Consider the following 23,352-nt stretch of genomic DNA (forward strand, 5'->3'; position numbering starts at 1 on the left):
GTTCAGTGTGGTGCACACAATGATACCAAACAGCACAGTGACTACTTTTCTAGATTTAAATAGGCTGAATGACTGATTACAAGATTGGAGACATGTGTGATACTAATTAAAGAAACTAATTAGTTTGAAATATCAATATAATCCAATTATTTATTATCTAAGGGGTACCAACAAATGTGTCCAGGCCATTTTAGAATATCTTTGTAGAATAAGCAATAATTAATCTCTTTTCACAGCTTCTTTGCTTTATTCTATGACATACCAAAAGCATGCAAGTATACATGATAAAATAGCTTTTAATTTCATCACTTTTCAGGAGGAATGAAGCATTATTTCAATGAGCTGTAAGGGTACCAATAAATTTGAGCACGTCTGTATACAAGTATAGTACGGATGATTATTTAAGAGCTCCTGCATGCACTTTAGTATGGCCAAGAGTCTCAAAAGGAGTTTTTTTCTATGCTTTCACACCAATTAAACACTGTGATTTAGTTGTGTTCGTTTTTCCCTGCTGCCAGATTAGCATCTCCCAAACGCTTAGTTCTAAAGTAGCTGTCTAACAAAGTATCTGTGAGCTTCCAAAGAGAGCATCTTTGTCCCAAGGAAACAGTAACACATGATGATGCTCATCCTTTACAGATATTTTATGGCCCAGTACCTTCGTTGGTACCGTTGCCACAGTGAGTATTAATCACTGGTTTCTTATGTGTTGCAGCTGCTAGATTGCTTTGTTATCCCTGTGGTGCTGTTACTGTCCTGGTTCTTCTTGCTGGTGAGGTACAAGGCAGTTCACTTCATCGGAATCGGAGTGTGTCTGCTGGGGATTGGCTGCATGGTGGGGGCTGACGTGCTGGCTGGAAGGCAGCAGGGGCTGGGTAAGTTCAGTCTAGCATGCATAACTTGGTCTTTATACAGCCACATCACATCACTTTCCTGCTGACTTTATTATTAATATACACATGTATTATTTACCTTTTTCTAACTGTGTTTTACTAACCTTGGTAAATAAATATAATTCAACTATCATTATCAGTTCGGCTTTCCTTATAACTGTTATATTCTGCATGCAGGCACAGGGAGCTGAGAACCTGCTAACATGTAGTTGGGGTGACATGGCATATTGTATATGTTATTTCAGCATTTCACACTTTCTTATTAGCTTATTTGATCACAGTCACTGTGTTGGCAAATACAGAGATCTACTTTGATTTTAGCTTCAGCTTTTTGTGTTGTTGGTGGTAGAGCTGTGGTTTTTAGTCCTCCTCATACAATTTACAGCAGGTCCAGATTCTTGGCAGTAGGTCCCTAAAAGCTTTTGTACATGCTTAATTGTCCAAATATGTGACCTTGAACTGCACATTTAGATGCAAGACTGCCCTTCCACTGTATTTTACCTGGTATTTTAACTCCTGCAGAGCCATGTTTATTTAATGGCATGTGCATGTATGAATGTATTTAAAATGTTTTTCTATAATTTCTTTAGCAAAAGACAAAAATGGAATGATAAAATTATTTTTATTAAAGATGCATTAGACTAATACATTGATAACAAGTCATTTCTTTATCCTTCATTTTATCCGACTTGAATCTTCACTCAGATTCAGACGGTTTATCTTTCTAGTTTTATACTGCAGGGCAGTGTGGTCCAGTGGTTAAAGAAACAGGCTTATAACCAGGAGGTCCCCAGTTCAAATCCCAGCTTAGCCACTGACTCATTGTGTGACCCTGAGCAAGTCACTTGTGCTCTGTCTTTCGGGTGAGACGTTGTTATAAGTGACTCTACAGCAGATGCACAGTTTACACACCCTAGTCTTGTGCTTTGTGATGGTGGTCCACTATGAAAGGTGCTATATAAAAATGATTATTATTATTATTATTTCACTCAGAAAATGTGCCATTTCATGCGCTCTTGCTTTAAAATATGGCCATAAAACACATTGTGTTTTTTTATAGGACTTGTCCCTGAGGCCTTCACTTGCCTTCTGTACTGTACGTTGCAACTGTGTAAGACTGTAATGTTATATGAACTTGTTATGGAAGGGTAAAAGGGCTTTGTTTGTGTGACCTTCAGGTGTGGTTTTAAACATGGTTTCCCCCTCTTGGTTTAGGAGAACACAAGCTCCTGGGAGACCTGTTGGTGTTGGGTGGAGCCACGCTGTACGGCATCTCCAATGTGTGCGAGGAGTTCATTGTAAAGAACCTCAGTCGGGTGGAGTTTCTAGGAATGATTGGACTCTTTGGGTCTTTCTTCAGTGGCATACAGCTGTGAGTGCTGGCATTCCCTTCAAAAATTACATTTTAGTTTACCAAAGATTTAGACCAGATTTGCCATTTCTGCTGTTTACTACTTGTTTTTCATAATGGATTAAAACCATCGTGTGTCTTCAGTGTGCCATTGGTCAATGAATGATGCAGATAAACTGAATTGAAACTGTTCTTATTTATTAAATAAGGAGCTTTAGAAAACAACAAATATTACTAGAAAGAGCTGTGTAACAGACAGCAGCTTTCTTTCTTCCTGTGGAAAGAGGGTGTTGCTCCATTATCTATAAGCTAGTAAAATGTATTGTTCATTGTATTTACACCCTTAATGCAACAAAAATACAGATAACTAATTTTAATCACGTTTTTAAATCAATATTGATTGATGATTAATACTGGAGAAAGGAGGAACTTTTTTGACACTTCTGTTACATTGTGACAACTGACAGTCCTGACCCTGATTTTCATTAGGGATGGTAATGCTGGAAGCTGGTCACAAATGGAATATTACATGTTAAATTTGAGAAATGAATAACTAAATTAATTTCATTTGGTCAACTGCAACAAACTGAAAGTAGCTTACTAACTATGGATGATCCTGTGGTTAATGTGGAGCACAGTACTGATGATCGTCTGCAGGACAGTTTCAATTGCAACGAATCACACGCCTCCAGATACTGTAGACTGCAGGTAGGTTTTAAGATGTTCTTAATTGGACTGAACACAATGCAACAGTTGTATATGCCCTAGAGCAGTGGTTCTCAAACTGAGGGGTGCATACTGTGTCCTGGGGGGAAGTTCGAAGGTTCAGGATTTTTTATTTTTTTTTAATTATATCATACATCTTAACCTATACCATGTAACGAGCGGATCATTTATTTTGGCTTTATTGGTGGTTTTGATTGGATCGGCAATAATACTTCCACCAATCAGAGAGTTGCATACAGTTCTCGTAGCAATCCCACCATCTGGCACACTGGTACACAGAACAAAAGCGCTGGACAAGAGAAATAATGTGTCAGATGTCAAAGTGGATATGAGAACGGCAGTGAATGATGAAGCCAATTTGCTTGAAAACATTAAAAGTAGACAGGACATTTCCATCAATGGATTTTAAAAAAATGGAATTGATGATGTGATCAGAAACCCAGAGGCACTGTAAACCGCGCCTGTTACTGTAGGACTGTTCTTTTTTAATTTTAAGCATTTGTGTGTTCTTTTTTTTACAAGGGTTTAATTAAGTCAGCCAAAATTGTTTGTGTCAGACATGTTAGAAAGTCTGTAAGAAAATGGTTGATTGTTATTGTCAATATGATGTAGATACGACTATTGCTGAAGACACCCACCGTGCAGGTATCGCAAAGTCCATAAACAAAACAACACTTTAAAATAAGTTAAAAAATTAGGTCTGCACCGTATAAAACTGAGCAAATTTTACCAGTGCTTGCTTGTCTTTTAACCAACCTCCACTGCGTCTCCATTATAAAGACCGGCCCTCCACCAAACTTTTTAAAGCTCTGTTCGATAAAGGCATCAACATTCCCGTCTGCAGCATTCGTCTTGTCCTTAACATCTATTGCGAAGCTTTGTTAGTTTTTTCCTCCGCCTGCAAACAACTACAAGCAGGCGCCCCTCCTCGACTTTTCTTTAAAGACTGGTACATCAATAAGATTCTGAAAGCTATTTTCGTAAAGGTATTTTCTCCTCCGTACCAGTTCAGTGTTAAATCAGCAGTAGTGTCCCTCCCCACCTGGTCATTCAATAACAGAATAGAACAATTCTGTTACTCTCTCATCTTCTTGCAGACGCCACTCAGCCTCTGCTCCCTCAACGCCTGCCTCCACAGTTGATCTGTCAATCATCTGGCTTACGTCTGTTCCCCATGTGAGTTCCTGGTTTAGCAATTCACTGCTACTTAGGTAGGGTTACCATATGGCTCCAGATTAATTGGATGCTTTGAGACAGACCGGGATTTCAAAATTCCCCCTAAACTGAAAGTAATTCACGTATAAATGAGCTCCACCTTTGCTGAGATTAATCCTGCTGTTGTGGAATTGCTTGGGCGCAGCAAACAAGTCACACTGATCAGCTGCTTCTGATCAGATCTTAATGAACGAATAGCTAATCTATCGATAGAGCAATGAGATGATGATGCTTTGATTGTATTTACAGAATAATACGGGCGATTGAATTTTAACAAACAGAAAAAACAGCGACTGGCTGCCATTCATTCTTAGTATAATACAATTATTTGACGCGCATGCGGGTATTTAAGCACCATTATTAATTGTGGCTAAGGATGGTTCATTTACACATTCATTTATTTCAATTTAGGGGCAAGTTTGAAATCCCATTCTGTCTCACAGCGTCCGGTTAATCTGGAGCCACATGGTAACCCTAGGTAAGGACATTGATTTGGTTTCAATTCCCAGTTCAATGCTGGAACCCCAGCTTTGTTCTCATTCTAGTTTTGTGCTTTGTAATGTATTTCATAGATAGTCAGATAGACGACGCTGTACTGACGATCCGCCCGTGATTTCAACAATCCCTTCTGTCAGGCGTCACGCTCTCTCCTAACATCAGAAAATAAATAATTGAAGGTAAAGATATCAATGTTACACTCAAGTCACGCGACATTAACTTCCACACCGCCATCAAGAACTGGAGCAATACTTTATTCTACAACGTGGAGCTCTCAGTTAGATACGGGGGTACTATGCTGTATGAGTACCGTAAAGCATACTCCGCTAAAGGCGCCACCATCTTATCAGCAGGTAACCATTCTGTCGATCGGTCTTACCCTGATTTTAGACCTCTTTTAACCGCGTTTTCAGCAGTTTGCGAGCCAACGCCTGTGGACTCTGCGCATCTACAGCCCATTCTACTTTCCTCGTTCCAAAAAATCCACCGTCATTCTCTTTCTACACAGATGCCGCAATATTATAGAAGGTCGCCAGATTTCAGGTGTTGCCATGATACAGCATCAGAGCATTTAGGATAAACATTCCAGTCACATGGACTATTGATCACAGTAATCAAATCTGTTCTACCCTGCAGCATTTTCTAAAGCCAATGATTGTATTCTAATCATAACATCCAGATAGCAGTATAATACCACAAGTTCTATATTTTAGCTGGTCCTTTCAGTGCGAAAGTCATGTATTTTCAAATCAGGTTATTATTTAATTCGATGTGAGCTGCCAGTCAGGTACGAAAACCATGTCCTTTGATTTATCAGCGTTTCAGTTAAACCAGCCTCCTACCTTGCAATAGACAGTATGCTCATAGACTGCTCCTGATCAAATCAATAGGTTTTGCAGCGGCCTCACAGCAATGCATTCTACATCTCTCCCGAAAGCAGCCTCATCTTTGGCTCCATCTAAATCACCTTAACACTTAAAGACCAACATCGACGTCCTATCAAAATTCTGGTTAGCAGACAATTGTGCAGCAACCTCCTGCAATCCCAAGGAGGCACTTCATGCAGCTTAAATGTGCTCATATCTCACAATGAGTTTCTTTTCAGTCACTTCAGCAGATCTCTGCTCTCTACAGCAGTCCACCGCACACTGTTACAGATCACCGCTTCAGCAGATCTCTGCTCTCTACAGCAGACCACTGCACACTACTGGCGGTAGTCCACCGCACACTGTTACAGATCACTGCTTCAGCAGATCTGCTCTCAACGAAGCAAGAAAGGATATTAAGATGTGGGCTACTTTAATTTGTCACTGGAATGGCCTGTCCTTATTCTATGAAGACCTGATTTCACCTATAGATCGCCAGATTTCAGCAGTTGGTTCCAACTCCAAGATCGCCAGATTTCAGCACCTCTCCAAGTTCCGTAATACCAGCACGTAGTATTCCTGTGAGCTCTCCTGTCTTCAACCTTCTTCAATCTGCTAGAAATTACATGTCCACTGCTTTAGCTCCAACGACATCTCCTTAGTTCCAGATTCTCATTTCCTAATTATCCTCTGCATCTCTAAGACAGATCAACTTTGTCAGGGTCAATTTAGAATCACTCCTTTGTCACTCCTTTAGAATTGGAGCAGCCACCTCAGCAGCAAAAGCCAACATCAACCAGCATCTAATTAAGAGCCTAGGGTGCTGGTCTTCCTCAGCAGTAGAATCGTACATACGCACATCCGCGCCTCCGCCGAGGGGGCGGTTCTCACCGCGTGAGTCAGAGGGGACCCCCGGCCACACACTCTATCCTTTATCAGCTCCTGCTCTTTATCTTACTCAAATTGAGACTGGGCTCTATTTCCAGCTCCCTATTCTATCATTCCTTTTCCAAGTTCTTCAGAGCAAGAGCCTATTCCTCCTACACGACTTACGCTCCACTGAGCCAATCTATCTCCTCTGGCCAAGAAGGCTCCCGTCGGTCGGGAACCCCTTTCCTTTCCTATCCCCTGAGGTCACTCCTCAAACTACCTCTCCAAGTAACAACCTTTCACTCCAGCCCCGGCTCTCACCCCATGAAGCATATTTTTGGATGAAGTCCTCTGCCATCTGGTAATGTATGTTGATTATCGGCTTATTACGTGATGTGCTGGGACAAATATCCGAATAGTCAAACTAATATTTTGTGACATGTATTCAGATACAAAAATCAGATGTTCGTATTTGCTAGAAATTACAAAAATACCTTGCACTTATTGACCACCTCACCAGAAGTTGCGCGACAATTTCAAAAATGGCAAATGAAAAAGAGCTCAGTTTGACATGTAAGATTAAAATATTTAAAAAAAAACATAATCAACACAGCAGCTCTTGAGCCTCTATTTAAAAGTTGTAGACAGCAAAAAGTAAACAAACCAGATTATGCGCATGCACGCATAGTGAGTTTTTGTTTGCTTATTCAGCTACAAAAAGACACCTCATGTTATTACTTTATGAAAACATGTCATTGGCCACTGCTTACTGTGAAGAAATGACAATGGCAAGGAAGGAAAAACAAAAAGTAAATAACAAATAAAATGCGGCATCAACTTTATGTACTATAAACAAAACAACGTTTAACTTGAACTGTTATTTGGCATCCTTTGTTTTGTAGTTAATTCACTGGGGCCTACACAACGTTTTCTTTACTCCTGGGATATTTTTCTACTTTAATGTGTTGCATTTTGTAACGTCTTGCTGTAAAATAAAGGCACACATACAGGGGCCACGCCACCCCACCCCTGCTGCTATGCTGTCTCTGCCTGCGTTCTGAGCAATATAATGGCTTTTATTACTTTTTGAAAACGTCCACTGATTCTTCACTAAGTGTTGTACTGACTTGTTCGTTGAACATATCAAACCCTTTATGTATTTTCAACATATTAAGCAAAGGAGTAATTTTCTTTTTAAATTTAATAAAGAGTTAACATAATTCTAAACAGGTAAATAAAAAAGTACATTAACAGCAATATAGTTTCTTGGGCTTTTTTTTTTTTTTCAAAACTGGGTCAAATTGAGACACAAGGCGCAAAAGTGTCTTGGGCTCCCAGCTCAGGAGTATTTTCAAACCAGGGCTTCTTGGTTCCCAGCTCCCCGCTTTAGGCACCTGGTTATCTGCCTGTTGTCCTTTTAATCGCCTCAAGGCACACTTCAGTAGGCACGCAACCCAATGGTGCTTGGTGGCAGCTGGCAGAGGTTGGCAGTCATTCAGGACCCAATTTCAAAGGCTGATAGAGAGCCATGAGAAGGAGGGGGTGAGCCAGAAGTGACCCCAGGGCTGTTCTTTCAATATCGCCCCAGAGCATGATGGCGCATTCCTCCATTTACATGTTACACACCAAATTCTGATTTGTTCTTAACTCCCAGTGTTTTAAGAAAAAAAAAACTTGTTACGTAAATAATTTTATGTGATTAACAATCTATTTAAACATTAAAAATGCATCTTAACCACAGAATGGCAGAACACTCTTTGTAAAGTGCTTTAAAACAACTTGGTTCCCGAGATTTATTTCCATGACTGCTTTGTGTAGCCTCACAGGCCCTTCATCATCTGAACAAATAAGGCCAGGGGTTATACAAGCTCTCGGGGCTTTATAGCCCTGGCCAAGAAATGGATGTTCTCTGCATTTGATATGATGTGTAGAAGTGAGTATTACCTGGGATAGGTTTTATCCAATAGGAAAAAGATTACTGGACTACAGTATATGAAAGGTGCATACGACTGTAGGCACAGCCTTCAGTGGACATTCTTACCAGTGTGTTCTACACTGAACAATAGGAATGCTTTACAATCATGCGTAGCTTCCTCCTAACCTGTCCACCCTGTTCTCTGCCTGATGTTAATTTTCTTTTCCATTACAGAGCTATAATGGAACATAAGGAACTGTTAAGGGTACCATGGGATTGGCAAATAGGTGAGATGATGATTTTACATGATTACTGTGCAAGGCTTGGAGCATGCAAATTAAAAAAGAGAGGCAGTCTATCCAGTGTAAGCTGGAATTGATTGCCTCATAACCTTGTCTGCATTAGATACTACCCCTGCTGTGTCAGTGTTTCCTTGCACCATTAGTTAGTCATGAAGCAGTGTCAAAAGAAGATCATTCTGTAAATTAAGTGACATGAAGGGCAGCAGTTACACTGTAGGAATCAATGCAGCGCAGAGATTCCTATAGCACCACTTATCTTAGGTAAGTATTAGAAGCATTGCACACTGCCAAGGCACAGATAATTGTATCTGTTCTCAGGGGTTGATTGACTTTTGATATCTGATTAGGAGACCCTAACCAGCATCACATTATTTTATATGGCAATGCCCAAGATGTGTATGGCTGATTTTTATTTGTGTTTCATTAGCTGTCAAAAGTCATTTAGTAGGTGAATAGTAGTTCCTGTCTAAATCCAGAGGTAAAAACACCTATTATGCTTTATGGCAGTACATTACCATACATATTACAGTCTCATGATGTCAGGGTAACTCCACATCTGTTGACATATTGTAAATTCAGCCTCCTATTATTTGTTCATATTTTCTGATGGGCTTGCGTCAATTAATGGTGTGTTCACAAAGGACACAGCTGGCATATAAATCCGCAAATTACATTAAAGGGTCATTTAAGCACCAAACCTGACTGACAGTGTCCCCTTTAATAAGTACAAGTAAAAACCAGGAGCATTCCTGAATTTGGCAGCTTTTATTAAAGTAATACAAAACCAGACAGGGTACTTATGTAATTCGGAATGCCTGTATCTGAGCAATAATGTTGATGGGTATAACCAATGCATTTGTCAGCACCCTGGAAGCAGCATCACTAAAGTGCCTTCATGGAATTGAAAGGAATTTGTGTTCTAGAACCCAATATATTTTTTTTCTTGCTCATTATCATCTAGCATCTGGTAGCCCTGAAGAACATGATTATAGTAAAGCTGTGAATGGTCATTTATTTATTACAGTGTTAAAGGACTGACAGCTTTACGTATGATTCTGCCTTTAGGGATGCTAGTGAAGTATTTTAACATATGATGTTCTGAGGCAATGTTCAATTTTTACTGCTATCAGTAACAGGCTGGTAATCCTGATCCAACCATTTGGAGTAGGACTGAAGCCCTGTCATTTGAGTTTTCCCCTTGTTTAATATTACAGTATATACCCTAACAACCCCCACAACTTGCACACCAAATATTTGTCAACAGTTTCACTTCCTGTATTCCCTGTTCTTGTAGCTTGATGACCAGGTAATTATTTACAGTGCTTTTTGAAAGCCGCTGATGGACATTTTAGTTTTCACTTGAATACATTTTGCTTCAGTGTAGTGTCCTCAGCCAACACGTTTTTTATTTTCAAAGCTTTGGGAACTCTCTCATGTCTTTCTGCTGTACAATGACTGCAGTTTATGTAATGACTTTTTTTCTTAGTGTGTCTGGAATTCAAAAGTCCCCAAAAATACAAACTACAATACATTTTAAAACACCCTCAAGTCTATACAGCATAATTTGGTATTCTTGTTCGAACAAGGCATGGAGGGTGAAAGTCTTATAGACAAGTATCGACAAGTAATGTATTGCCTTTCAGAAGCTCAAAAAATAAATGTTAAATGGTTGTACTATGTTATGTTTTATATATGAGTTTGACAACATACACAGTATACCATGCTACACAAGTAATATCTCAAGTAAACACAGAGGAATGCAAAACCAAAAGTAATCAAAGTATTATTATTATTTATTTCTTAGCAGACGCCCTTATCCAGGGCGACTTACAATTGTTACAAGATTTCACATTATACATTATTTCACATTATACAGATATCACATTATTTTACATACAATTACCCATTTATACAGTTGGGTTTTTACTGGAGCAATCTAGGTAAAGTACCTTGCTCAAGGGTACAACAGCAGTGTCCCCCATTGGGGATTGAACCCACAACCTTCCGGTCAAGAGTCCAGAGCCCTAACCACTACTCCACACTGCTGCAGGCAGGAAATAGGCTGAATGAATTAAAGGATGTCTGTAACAAGTCCTCCTTTAAAATATACAGCTGTGTCTGATGGCCAAACAACTGTATAGTATGTGTCGTGGCTTCCTGAAATTGTGTAGGTATACATTGAAACACATATTCTTTGTTTAGACTCATTTGCTATGTAAAAAGCACTGCTTTGAGACCCAGGGTGACATCATGACTGTACCTGTCAAAATGCAGTTAATTACAGCCACTTACATTTTGCTGAAGGAGTCCCTTTATGGCAAGGTTAAGTAACATTGGTGGAAGAGCAAGTGGAGGCACATGTTGCAGCTGTCATTGCTCAGCGGCTTAACAGACGCCATCACTCAATCAAGCTCCATTAACCTTCACCTTCCCTTAAATACATTAGAGCTTTGTGATGTAATAAAGCAAAACAGAGAGCGTGCAAGTTGTTTTAAGACCGAACCTGTCAGAAACAGAAGTGTCTCTATTTTTCTTTCCCCAGGGTTACTGTATATTGGATTCAGTGCCTGCATGTTTGGCCTGTATAGTTTCATGCCAGTGGTCATTAAGAGAACCAGTGCCACAGCTGTCAACCTCTCCCTTTTAACGGCAGACCTTTACAGTCTCTTCTGTGGATTATTCCTTTTCCATTTCAAGGTAGGTGGTATTTTATTTTTCAAAATGAATCTACATTTAAATAGTTCCCAGGACACCTCAGCATAGTGTTATTAATTGTATCATCTTGTTTGCAGCCACACTTTCATCAGCAGCCAAACAAAAAACATGTTCTTGGTGGGCTCCCGAGTGGTGCATCCAGTAAAAGCACTTGCGTAGAGTGCAGGATGCGCCCTATAGTGTGGACATCACCGGTTCGAGTCCAGGCTATTCCTTTGCCGACCGAGGACGGGAGGGTTAGGTCGGCCAGGGTGTCCTCGGCTTACCGCGCACCAGCGACCCCTGTGGTCTGGCCGGGCGCCTGCGGTCTTGCCTGTAAGCTGCCCAGTGCTGCGTTGTCCTCCGACGCTATAGCTCTGGGTGGCTGCACGGTGAGTCTGTAGTGTGTGACTCCTGAGTCAGCGCAGGGGTGGTAGCGGTGAGCTGAGCTAAACAAAATAATTGGACACTACTAAATTGGAGAGAAAATAATAAAAAACTAATTGCTGTCTACTAAATTAAAAAAAAAAGAATAATAATGTTCTTGGCGACCGCTGGCCTCTGTCTAAAGTTAAACATAAAGTTAAAAGGCCTTTACACAGTCTCATTTAATTGAGATTAGTCTATTATAATCAGTTACAGAAACTATAAACAAGTACCTTTAGACTTTACAATTAACACAAGCTGCAGCTTTTGTGAAGTTATAGCCTTTTCCCTGTGTAACCTAGTCAGGTAAAGCTTATTGTTTTATTTGATCTCCTGTTTGGGAAGCTGTGTTAAAGTTCTCAAAATTGCTCATGATTCCTGAGGTTTCCCTCATTCATAAGTGAAAATGTTATACTGAAACAAAAACAGAGGTAAGAGGGTATTAAATATTTAAACAAAGAACACATACCTGCTTCGATGTTACTGCCTTCACTGATAGAGTTTTCTAACAAAGTGCTGGAATGTATGGTGATGTTTGCAATTAAATAAGACATGTGAGGAGGTATTAGTTTCCATAGAGTAAGCTCCTGGTCTGGATGCTTCTGATTCAAGTCATGGTTGATGGGCCAGTAACCATGAAGGGTAAAATAGGATGGACCAGGAAGAGACAGACACTAGTACTACGGGCTGAAGTGCTGAGCGTGTATTTATTAAATAAATAAAACCCAAAAGACTTTCACAAAAACAAAAGGCACGATGGCCAAAGCAAATAATAAACAGCGACAAAATCACAAACTAGTAACATGCTGGTTTAAAGCCAGCACGAGTAGCAACTGTTTTCAGATATATTTTCACTCACGTGTTATTGTTGGCATGGAAGATAATTGTCTGCTTCCCTGCCAACCCAAAATCCATTTTGGTAATTTATTTGAAGCTGTTAGTGAAGAAAAATGAGTAACGGTGATACTGCAATGGTACAGTCCTCGACAACTTTGAAACGCTGCATGAAGAAACAATGTCTGAAAAGTCATAGGAAAATCAGTGATTGGTGCTCACGATGAGCCAATGTGTCTGGCTTCTGGGATTTCGAGTTCTTTATAAAAAAAAAAAAAATGGAACATAATACAATTAGCACCATTTTTTGTGCAAGGAAAATATACATGTCAGTGTTATACAGTATAAAGATAAAACAACAAACACAGTAGCAGTCTAAAGCAATATTAAAATGACCTTGTTGTTTGTGATGTGTTTTGCAACATTAACAGCTTTATTTTACTTTCACAAAAAAACAGTGCAAATTACATTTTGGTGTAAAAATCTTTATTAATCAGTCCCATTCTGATTTAAAACGCGACTGAACAGAATTGCTGCCTGTCTACTGTATCCGACAGTTTGGTGTTTTATAGAATCTTTGTGTTGTAGCACACAAAGTATCTAGAAAATGATTTATACTAAAGAACTGAGTTGGTAATCTAGGTCCTGGGTGAGTTTGATGACCTTATGAATGTCATTTAACAGGGTAATTGTGTGAAGTACCTGCCGAGTGCTTTCAGCTGCATAGGAAACCAATGTACACATCTTATGCTTTGAAATAATCTCACTTTTTTTCATCCGATTGCTGTGACAGAAAGCGTTGGTGAAACCAGTGGACACAGCATACCTTACAAACAGTTGTCAGTTTGTCATTTTGTTGGCCATTCATTTTATGGGAGGTAGGGTTATTGCAGAGGTTTCGTTAAGCAACCTAGTCTATAAAATGCAGACTAAAAAGCATGCAGCTTCCTTGAGCATGGAAAGATTTATAGTGGTCTGATCCAGTTTTTGTAACATCTTCCGTGTAGGTTGAATGATTTTAATGGAATATTTAATGTGGTGTGATGAATTCAGGTACCCACAGCTTACACTGTAATCTAGGTCTTCAGCATGAGTTTGTTTTCATTTCTCTACATTGCAATACTTCTCAACCCCCCCCCCCCCCAACACACACACACACACACACACACACTGCCTCCTATTTACAGTACATAACTTGCCACTCCTATACCATGACTGTAGGTATTGTAGAAAATGGATGCACTTTATACTATCTGTCCTAGCTGATTGCATGGGATTTAAGGCTCAATACCCACAGAAAAATTAATTCTATACCTGAGGTCCAAGTAAAACCTACATGGGCTAATGATGTATTGAAGGAACCTTGAAAAGAAGGACAACATGCTTATTGTTGTAGGTAAACTTCACAGCATGGTGAAGACATTGCTGTTTAATCTACGTGAACATTTTCCTCTTATCTGGAGAGCCGACAGTTTTACTGCCGTACCGAGGCCGTAAACTGACAATAAACATACTTTGTAGTCAGTTTACGGGCTTGGTATGGCGGTATGGTAATACGACTGTAAAACTGTCAGTGCCCCGGATGAGAGAAAAATTGACTTGTAATCAGGTTTAAAAAATGTAATCGTATAGGTGATACGACCATTGAAACAGGTCTCCATCTTTGCAAGGTGTGAGTGAGTAGAACAGCGAGGTAAAACAAAAATGATTGTATAAAAACTGACTTCAGTTTGAATGTACTTTATGTAGTCTTGGTGTGTGCAGTAACTCTGATTGCTCTCAGTATAGCAAGGTGAAGTGACTCCCTTCATTTGTATCTTCCTAAACCAAATCTAACTGCTAAAAAGAATGAGACGGCTTGACTGTATAATGGACAGTACTCTGTGAAGGTTAGACATGGCAGGTTGGTGATGCTGCGTTTGCCTGAAAAGTACGTAGTAACGCCCAGCGCTCCAGATAAGCTGCGTACTGGGTGTTTTATGCATTGAAAAAATATGAATTACGTATGATATTTAAATTTAATGCGAAAAAATACACAAAGCAATTTTGCACAGCTTGAGTTTGCATGTTATCAGGCTTCTTGTACTTCATTAGTTCCTGGCATCTCAATGGTCAATTGTGAATATACTGCATGCGGTAGCTCAACAATGGATAATTAAAATGCCGGACAGTTCATTGTAGTCTTCCTGGGAATTGCCAGAAACACGTGACCAATAAGTCTGGCTTTTCATTTAAAAGAAACGTACAGTTGTATTCACTCATTTGCAATGCATGTTTATGACTGGTTAATAAACGACTGGATTCTTGATCCTTGGGATTTCTCAACGCTGTCTTAGTTCAGCTCAACCTAACCTTCCAATTTACCTATCTGTCAACCAGATTTATGGGAAGTAGATCTATTTAATAAATACAATATTCTGTGTTTGGAGTGTCAAGATGCTTTATGTTGCTATAGCATGGCAATCAATAAGGAAACGAGCATACAGGCCTTTTTGTTAAGTACTGTATATTCCCTCTGCAGCATTGGAATTCAAAAAAAGAATCAGTTTCTGTGTTTATTTGCTATTTGTTTGTGGTCAGTAAAGCAAATGAGAATAATTATTGTTTTCATTATTATACCAAGTAGTTGTACAGTAGTTCAAAGTAACATTAGTTAAAATGTAAGGCTGTACTTCATGCATGTCCCATATGTTAGCATTCAAGTAAGTACAGTATTTATTGAAAGTACTCATGACCTTAAGGTAACGTTGCATTCTACTCACATAGTGTCTAAATTGGAAAGTAGAAAAATTGCTCAATGACCCAAAACCTTATCTGGAGCACTGGTAATTATTATTATTATTAGTTTATTTAACAGACGCCTTTATCCAAGGCAACTTACAGAGACTAGGGTGTGCGAACTATGCATCAGCTGCAGAGTCACTTACAACGTAATGCCAGACACCTAGTGAAATGAATGTGTTGCAGGTTCCTAAATCGGATCAACAGGACGAGGAAACCCAATGAAACTTGGTATATTGCTCACTATTAACTACTGTACTGTACAAAAATAGCTCTTGTCTTGCTCTGGATATGTGAACAAACCCTGGAAATCTGAGCATTACTATAAATTCTGAAAAAACAAAACCTGAACAGGCTACAGTTAAAGGGTAACAATATTACAGGAATGCCCCACTGTGTTTCATTTGTTCCTCACTCACCAGGCTATCTGTTCCTATAAAAAAAAATTACAAGGAAACCAGTGGAGCAAAACCAGAGATATGACAGGTTCCTTCCAGCAATTACTCCCATTGAAATCTCGTAGACTGCATACCACACTAGCTGACCTTTTTTTCAGAGTTTTTAGTAAAGGGCGACCCTTAATTTCTGGTCCCTGTTCCCTGCTGACACAAGTGTCTTTACTCTGATGCTATGCTCACACTGTATTCTTTCAAGAAAGTCCCTGTGAGGCGTGTGAGTAATAATGGAATTTCCAGACAGTAATTTACCTGTAAAAATAAAAAAATTATTTATTAATATTTACACGCAAAAAAATAAACAAACAAAAGAAGGATGTGAGGGAGGGAGTGCTGGAGAAACCAAACGAAAGGAACGGAAGCCTCTTAGTCCTCTTCTTGATATGCTGAACACCGAAAAGGGAATCAAAACAAAAAGAACAACTTCCGTCCGTGATAATAAACAACCAGAACCCGGCACTGCTTCTCTCCCTCCAGCCTTTCCTCCGCCTATACTTTGTGGGACCAACCCCGGACACAGTAGCACGTTCCCTTTAGTATGCAAAGCCCCGCCTCGGTAGTCAGTGGAACACCAATTCCAAACTAACAAGTGTCCTTGAACCTCACTTGACTCCAGTGGCTGGAATTTACATACTCGTACTTCCGCCCCTCACCAAGGTGCCACCCCTCATAAAGATGACTTTCATCATGGTCACGAGATCTTGGTAAGGGAAGTCCCGAGTTGGTTTGATGCCTTCTACTGTCGGGAGGCTGAATTACAGACCGAAACCCCTTTGACTCATCACAGCCCCGTTTTCTAAAGTAATTCACTTTTCATTTTGATCGATTTGCCTGATCAAATCTGAGGGCAATAATAGTTGTCTGGCAAGCTTATACCCCCCTCCCTCTCATGGGTAATTTCACACATGAGTAAGTGAGCAAGGCAGCAGCAAAAATGAATTTCTGTCATTATCTTTCATGTGCCAGGAAGATATTTTCACTTGGTCTGATGGTTTGGTCGAAGGTTTTGGCTTTCTCTTGTTTTTATTCTCATTAGAAAGGACTACTTTGCACATGAAAGTACTGCAAAATATCATATATATATATATATATATATATATATATATATATATATATATATATATATATATATATATATATATATATTAAACCATAACAAACCAATTTGGAAAGTATAATTCTTTATGTATAGCTGCAAAGCCAGTAGTATTGGCTTCATCCATTTCTAATATGATTACATTGTTTATTATTATTCACATTTTGTAACTGACACGTGCTGGTGGCTAGAGTAGATGAGATGCTGCTTGAGTGCTCCTGATTCTAAGGGATTTGTGCTTTGTTGTGATTTATGTTCTGCCAGAATGCAGATGCCTTGTAGGCCTGGCAATCCATTCCAGGCCTTCTTTGAAGTTAGCTGGCTTCACTGCTTGTTTATGCGTCATTATAACAGAATGCTTCTGTAATGTACAATTGTCTTGTAGAAGTCACAAAAATATTGACACTTTTTGTTTAAAGTAAAATGTACAAAATTGTATTTTTTAAAATTATTTATAGTATTCTTTTTTTTTGTTAAACTGTTTTTTAAATACAAATTGCCTATCAAGGAAACCAAAAGACAATGTAATTTGTATTAATTATTCTAAACCTTCTAGAATATTGACATAGTACTCTGGCATTAAAGTGAAGTCTTGTATTTAATAAAACAAAATATCAGTAAACTGTACATACAATACACTTCTGTGCTACATCTCTATTTTAAGAAATGACTCATCCCGAGTGCTTTATAAATGTAATTTTAAATGGTGTGCACTTCCACCCTAAATCTGTTTAAGATGTGTGAAATAGATGTAATTATCTGATTAGGAATCCAGACCACCACTGCTACCCAGTACCCCAGGCAACTGTTGAAACAACCCATTGTATTGTTGCTCACTGTAAACAGTTTTTTTAATTGTCATCTAGATAGATCTAGAATAGATCATTATTACTAATGGATCGACATTGTTCTAACAAGCCTACAACCATCCTGCAATACATGGACACGTTCTGAGCTGTTCATAAAATCCAGTTCTACAAAAGATTTAAAGAAGATTATTGCTGCTTTTAATTCATTGATGTGTGTAACTGCCCACAAAAATTCTAATTTCCAGGGAAAAGGGGTTTGATTTGTGTTCAGTCATGTTTAGCAACAGAATAAATCATTCCATTTGTTACCAAATGTACATTGTAGGCCCCATTTAATGTGAGATACTAATCTAAATGCATGGTGTGGATGTAGGTCATGCTACTGACAGTTATGTGTTACTTCTAATCTGTATGTATTTTGCTCACATGCTTTCTTACATTTGTTTAAAGCATTTCTTGTATTCACAGGAATTCTTTTTTTTTTTTTACACTTGAGAGAGATGTCAATGCTAGTCAGGGGTGAAATTCTGCTGGTACTCACCGGTTCTCTGTACCAGGACTTATTTGATGCCGGTACTGGGTACCGGGACTTATTTAATCTGCTTTTCATCCAATGCGGATGCATTGCATTCATTCACACAGTCACTAGCGCAACGTTTCTCAAATGCGCTTTCAATCAGCACAGTTCTTGCTGCTTGCATTATGTTTCCTCATACTGCTTCTGTTTGTTAGCTGCTATTGGCCACCATTAACGTCAGTATAATCACTGCATGTTGATTGGCCGAGCTTTCATTCTGATGAGATTTCATTTTGGCATGAGTCACAAATCTCCGCCCATTTCTCTTTGTGTCAGTGCTCATTCATAGATCAACAAGAGAAGACCTTAGCAGTGCAACATGAAAACGGCGGTCTGGAGTCATTTTGATTATTATGAAGTAATAATTATTTTCTTTAGTGTAGTGGAGAAACTATTTGAAATATTCGAAACAAACATTGCTGTACATGAATTTGAAGGCAAAAATTCACGTCGGTGTTCACCATAAAGTACATAGTTGATAAATATTAGAAATAATTATCAGAACATGTTTTGTCTTGCACCGATTTACCACATTGCCAGAATGTGCATGAAAGTTTCTAAAATGGCAAGTGATGTGTGGGACAGTAGGGATTATCATTTTAAAAAAAAGAACAGGATCAAGAAAGTGCTGCTTCAAATTTGGTAAGCGAGACAGAATCGGGATACAGATGTAGGTGTGCTTCACGCTTTTCAAACACTGGCCCAACTTGCAAGGTAAATGTTAAGTATAGTGATCAACATTTTATTTTGTTGTGATCCTAGTATTTTCTGTTATGAGGACTGTAATAAACTAAAACAGTGAGGTGTTTTTTCTTTGTACAATGCCCCCTTTTCTAAAACATTTTGAAGAGTTTAAGTGAGTTTTCACTTGTGTGTACATCTTAAAAAGAAAAAAAAAAAAAAAAGGCATAAGTAAACCACAGTAATGATAATACTTTATGAAAATGTGTCTTTTGCCACTTTGTTTATTGTGCAGAAACCACAATACCAGGGATACTTTATTATTTTTTTTTAATTCTACTTTTATACTGTTTCGGCCTGGAAAATCTTTTTATGGAATAGATCGTGGCAATTAATCTATGCAGAAACACAACAGAGAAGCATACAGAATATGTTATTGTAGGATAAGTAGGATGTACAAGGCTTTACAGTAAATTACAATTTATGAATGATCTTACCTTACCTGTTGCTCGACAGACAGGATCTTGTTCGTCTTCCACACTGACGGTCTCCGCAGAACTGTTGTACAAAAGACCCTGCAGATCGTTCACAGGACAACAGCCTAAAACACTGTACATTTTTTTTAAAAAAGGGAAGGTTTTTCGGCTGTTCCCACACCGGTTGTTACTGTCTTTAATTTTTTTGTACTCTTTTTTTTAATCTTCTCACGGCACTGCACCGGTATTCTATGAAAGCCATGCTCGGCAAGAACTTTTTCATCTATTCGGATATTTCTTACCGCAGCCATTAGCTGTTTTTGTATGTCGACATCACTCCATGCTGCTAATAAAACCTTCATTTCTTCGTGATCCCACACGCCACCTGACATTCTATTTTCTGACATAGCTGATGTGTGTCTCTATTTCCTGTCGGTCTACAAATTCAAGCACACACCTCCACTGCTGAAAATTACGTATTTTCCTTTGTGGGTGGGTTGGCCGATCGAGCCGTTGGTGGAAACACCCAATTTTACAGGCCCGGCCGGCCACGGCCGCCAGTGGAAACGAGGCATAATAAGGCTGTTATTGTTGCATGGCCAGGTCCTGTTGTAGGTGAGTACCCAGGGCCTGGAAAGTATACGGATGATTGCTGAGAATACTATGGAGATTAAAATGGCCAAGTACATCCTTATTAGTAGTAGTGCCTGTTATATAAAAATTTGAGGGGTATTTAGCCCGTATTGTGCATTGTTTGACTTTGACCTTTTTGTATAATTTTTTCATAGCACAGTTTTTGAGTACCTGCACTTGTTTGTTGAGAATTTCACCCCTGATGCTAGTTTTTCACTTTCATCATATTCACCAAATGCTGAGCAGCTTCCCTGCAGCGAAAATACTAATTGAGCCTTTTACAGCAACTTTTTACAATAGGTAGAAGGAAGGAAAAAAAAAACATGGCTTTTCTTCAACAGTAATTGCTTTTGAACTGCCTTAAGAGTATAAAAGAAACTTGGCTTTATTGACAGCTGTAGACGCATTTAAGTTTAATTGGAAGAAATGCATTTAATGATGCACTGAGAGGGCTAAAACGGATGGCTCCCTCCATCTGCGCTTAGAGTTGAGTAATGATTTTTCATAAATTCTCAAAGGTGTTTCAGATTCAAAGACTAAGTCAGTGGCGTGTCCAGACTTGGTACAATTAGGTTAAGAAATATCAACAGTATTAAATACATTGGCTCTTGAATGAAAACAAAGCAGCACCACTCAAATTACCGTTTCATCTCCAACAAAACAGTATTCAAGTTACAAAACATGTGGCTGCATCTCGTAAAAGTGTAGACATGGAAACTGATATTCTTTAAAGGAATTGGTATTGATTTGTGTTAACAATGGGTAGAAAAGACAGCGTTGCACTGGCTGATGGGGTGGGGGGGGGGGGGGGTCGAGGGTCGATTGCCAATCGGAAGTGACCTAACCTTGACACCAATATAAAATTTAAAACTACAGGCTAGTCCCCATGGCAACTAATACCTGGGCTCGACTCTGAACCTGCAGTGTGTTCTACTACCCACAAGGGGGCAAATCCTTTAGATACAGAAGCTGCATGATGGTTGTTGTAATTTTTAGTTCAGAGCTATCCTTTCCAACTGATTACCAGGGAGTTCTTCTAGAACAATACAAAAAAATTAAAACTAATATCGCAAAACAGTTTAGTTTATTAATAGCACCAGCACTAAGGCACAGCTTCCGTAGTTTTTTGCTCATAAAACATGCCACATATTTAAAACACAACATCAACATGCTGAATTGTGTCTGTATTTGCATCTACCTAGGACTGCAGATTGTCCTTGCAGTCTTTCCAAACCCAAAATAAAAACCTTCAATGGATTAGTTCAAAAGAGCCACTGTGGAGCTCATCCAGCCATGGATGCAAGATGTTGGACAGATAACTTTTAACAGCACATATACTGTATCCCTCATTTTTCCAGCTGTCCTGTCATTATGATAGTTTATATAAACTGTCCACATGGGAGGCATATCCAGTGTCTAGACTTTGTAGCCTTGCCCTATGAAATATATAACAGTAGCCCTAAAAGAACCAAAACACCCAAAGTCCATTATGCTGAAGTATTCTTGTGGTATTCTTGTGGTTTATATTTCATTACTTTTATTGTTGATTTAAAAAATCAGAAATTTGCTGGAATGCTTGTTTTACTTATAACGTATTGCATCGAAATATTCATTTTTATACAAACACACAAATTCAATTTTAGATAGCTTCAGGATGCTATGTGAAACCTGAGATGCATTGTCATGAATCAGTGGCAGACACAGGGGTTTACTGCAATTATATAGCAATCTTGCTTAAGAAAGACTTAGGACTTTATTTAATCAACCTATACCCTGCCAGGGCAGCCACAATTGGTATTATTTAGAGCATTTTACTGCAGTGGGAGGATTACCCTGGATTGCATCAGCCATCTATCTGTGGTTATTCCAGGATTGCCCCTTAAAAAAAGTGGTTGATGCAATCCAGGTTTCCCCAGTACTGTACAATGCTCAAAAGATCTAGTTGAAACTATTTTATAGGTAAAGGTTGATGCAATCTACCTCTTAACAGCTTTAAGGTGTATTTTCATGCTTTGTGATTCAATGCACAGAGATAAACAATTAAACAGAATTTAAAGTAAATGCAAAGTCTGCACCTTTTTATATCATCAATATTGCAAAAACTCCCAACACTTTAGCAATCAATCCTTAGAAGACTGAAAAAAGGACTAGTGGAGTGTGCAGTTTGGTGCAGATTAACTTGACTCACTCTGAGACACTTTACTTGAAGTACTGTATCTTGATAAATTATCAGGGAAGTACTCTCAGTGGGCCTCAGGACCAGGCAGTCATCTGAGATAAAAACTAATAATAATAATAATTAACAGTGCTCTCTGTTTCATGGTTTGAGATTACATTATCAGCATGGGGCTCTTGTAAATTGGTACTGGCACAATAATCCAGGGTCTGTGTTTATAATATGCATAAAATAGAATTACTTTTGCATTTTACAAACTTGACCAGTTACTGTGGCTAAATAGTGTTTTTTACCTTATAAAACTAATTACATTGGGAGAGAAACAAATTCATACCAGGGTTATAGATTTAAAATGAAATGTTAATGACTAATCAGGGTAATTGAGCAATCAAGGTGACCTTTGGTTATGCAAAGACCCCCTAGAAACACTGTTTTTCCTCACCTCACAAACATGTTTTTTTTTAGTTTGTTTACCTAACATATGCTTGTTTTATGAATGAGTGATGTGAATTGCAACCTGCCTCTATTCCTGTAGGACATCCACAGAGATCGAAATGTTTTATCTCCAGTGTAAACCATAGACAGAAACTTTTTTTTTCCTTTTTTTTTTTTTTATTAACAACTTATTATAAAGGGTACAATTATGGAAGTTGCTCCACTTTTCTTGTGATGCTTGAATTCTGAGTGGTGCTTATTGCATTTACTCAAATATTGTTTTTTGGTACACATTTGTTAGGGTGCTTTGACTGAATTCAGGACCTGCTCTTCAATTCTACATTAGTTGCCTTCCATAGGGATGTACAGCTATGGCCAAAGGTTTTGCATTACCTAGAATTTTAGGATTTAGACAATAATAATAATAAAACTATATGAACATCATTTAGATCTTTTATTTAACATTGTGTAATCAAATAAACTACAAAATGATATCGCAAAAGTCTACCAGAAGCCATAAAAATCATTTTTGGAGTAACTGCAATATCAACCACTCAGAGTGATTGCAGACAGGTAAGGGGACAATAAAAAAAAAAAAAGAAAATGAAATGAAAATTGAATCTACATACTCGTTGATGCTGCT

At 38.6% G+C, this 23,352-nt stretch overlaps 1 protein-coding gene across 1 annotated transcript in view; it reads left to right on the plus strand.

Moving 5' to 3' along the window:
- LOC117410711 (solute carrier family 35 member F1-like) overlaps window positions 1-23,352 on the plus strand; it is a 110,208-nt gene that overhangs the window by 81,915 nt on the left and 4,941 nt on the right. Inside the window, exons 4-7 of the mRNA XM_059025603.1 lie at window positions 716-875; window positions 2,109-2,265; window positions 8,569-8,621; window positions 11,179-11,333. Coding sequence (XP_058881586.1) covers window positions 716-875; window positions 2,109-2,265; window positions 8,569-8,621; window positions 11,179-11,333 — 525 coding nt within the window. The remainder of the gene's footprint in view (window positions 1-715; window positions 876-2,108; window positions 2,266-8,568; window positions 8,622-11,178; window positions 11,334-23,352) is intronic.

Source organism: Acipenser ruthenus, chromosome 6, assembly GCF_902713425.1.
Source record: "Acipenser ruthenus chromosome 6, fAciRut3.2 maternal haplotype, whole genome shotgun sequence".
NCBI classification, from domain to species: domain Eukaryota; kingdom Metazoa; phylum Chordata; class Actinopteri; order Acipenseriformes; family Acipenseridae; genus Acipenser; species Acipenser ruthenus.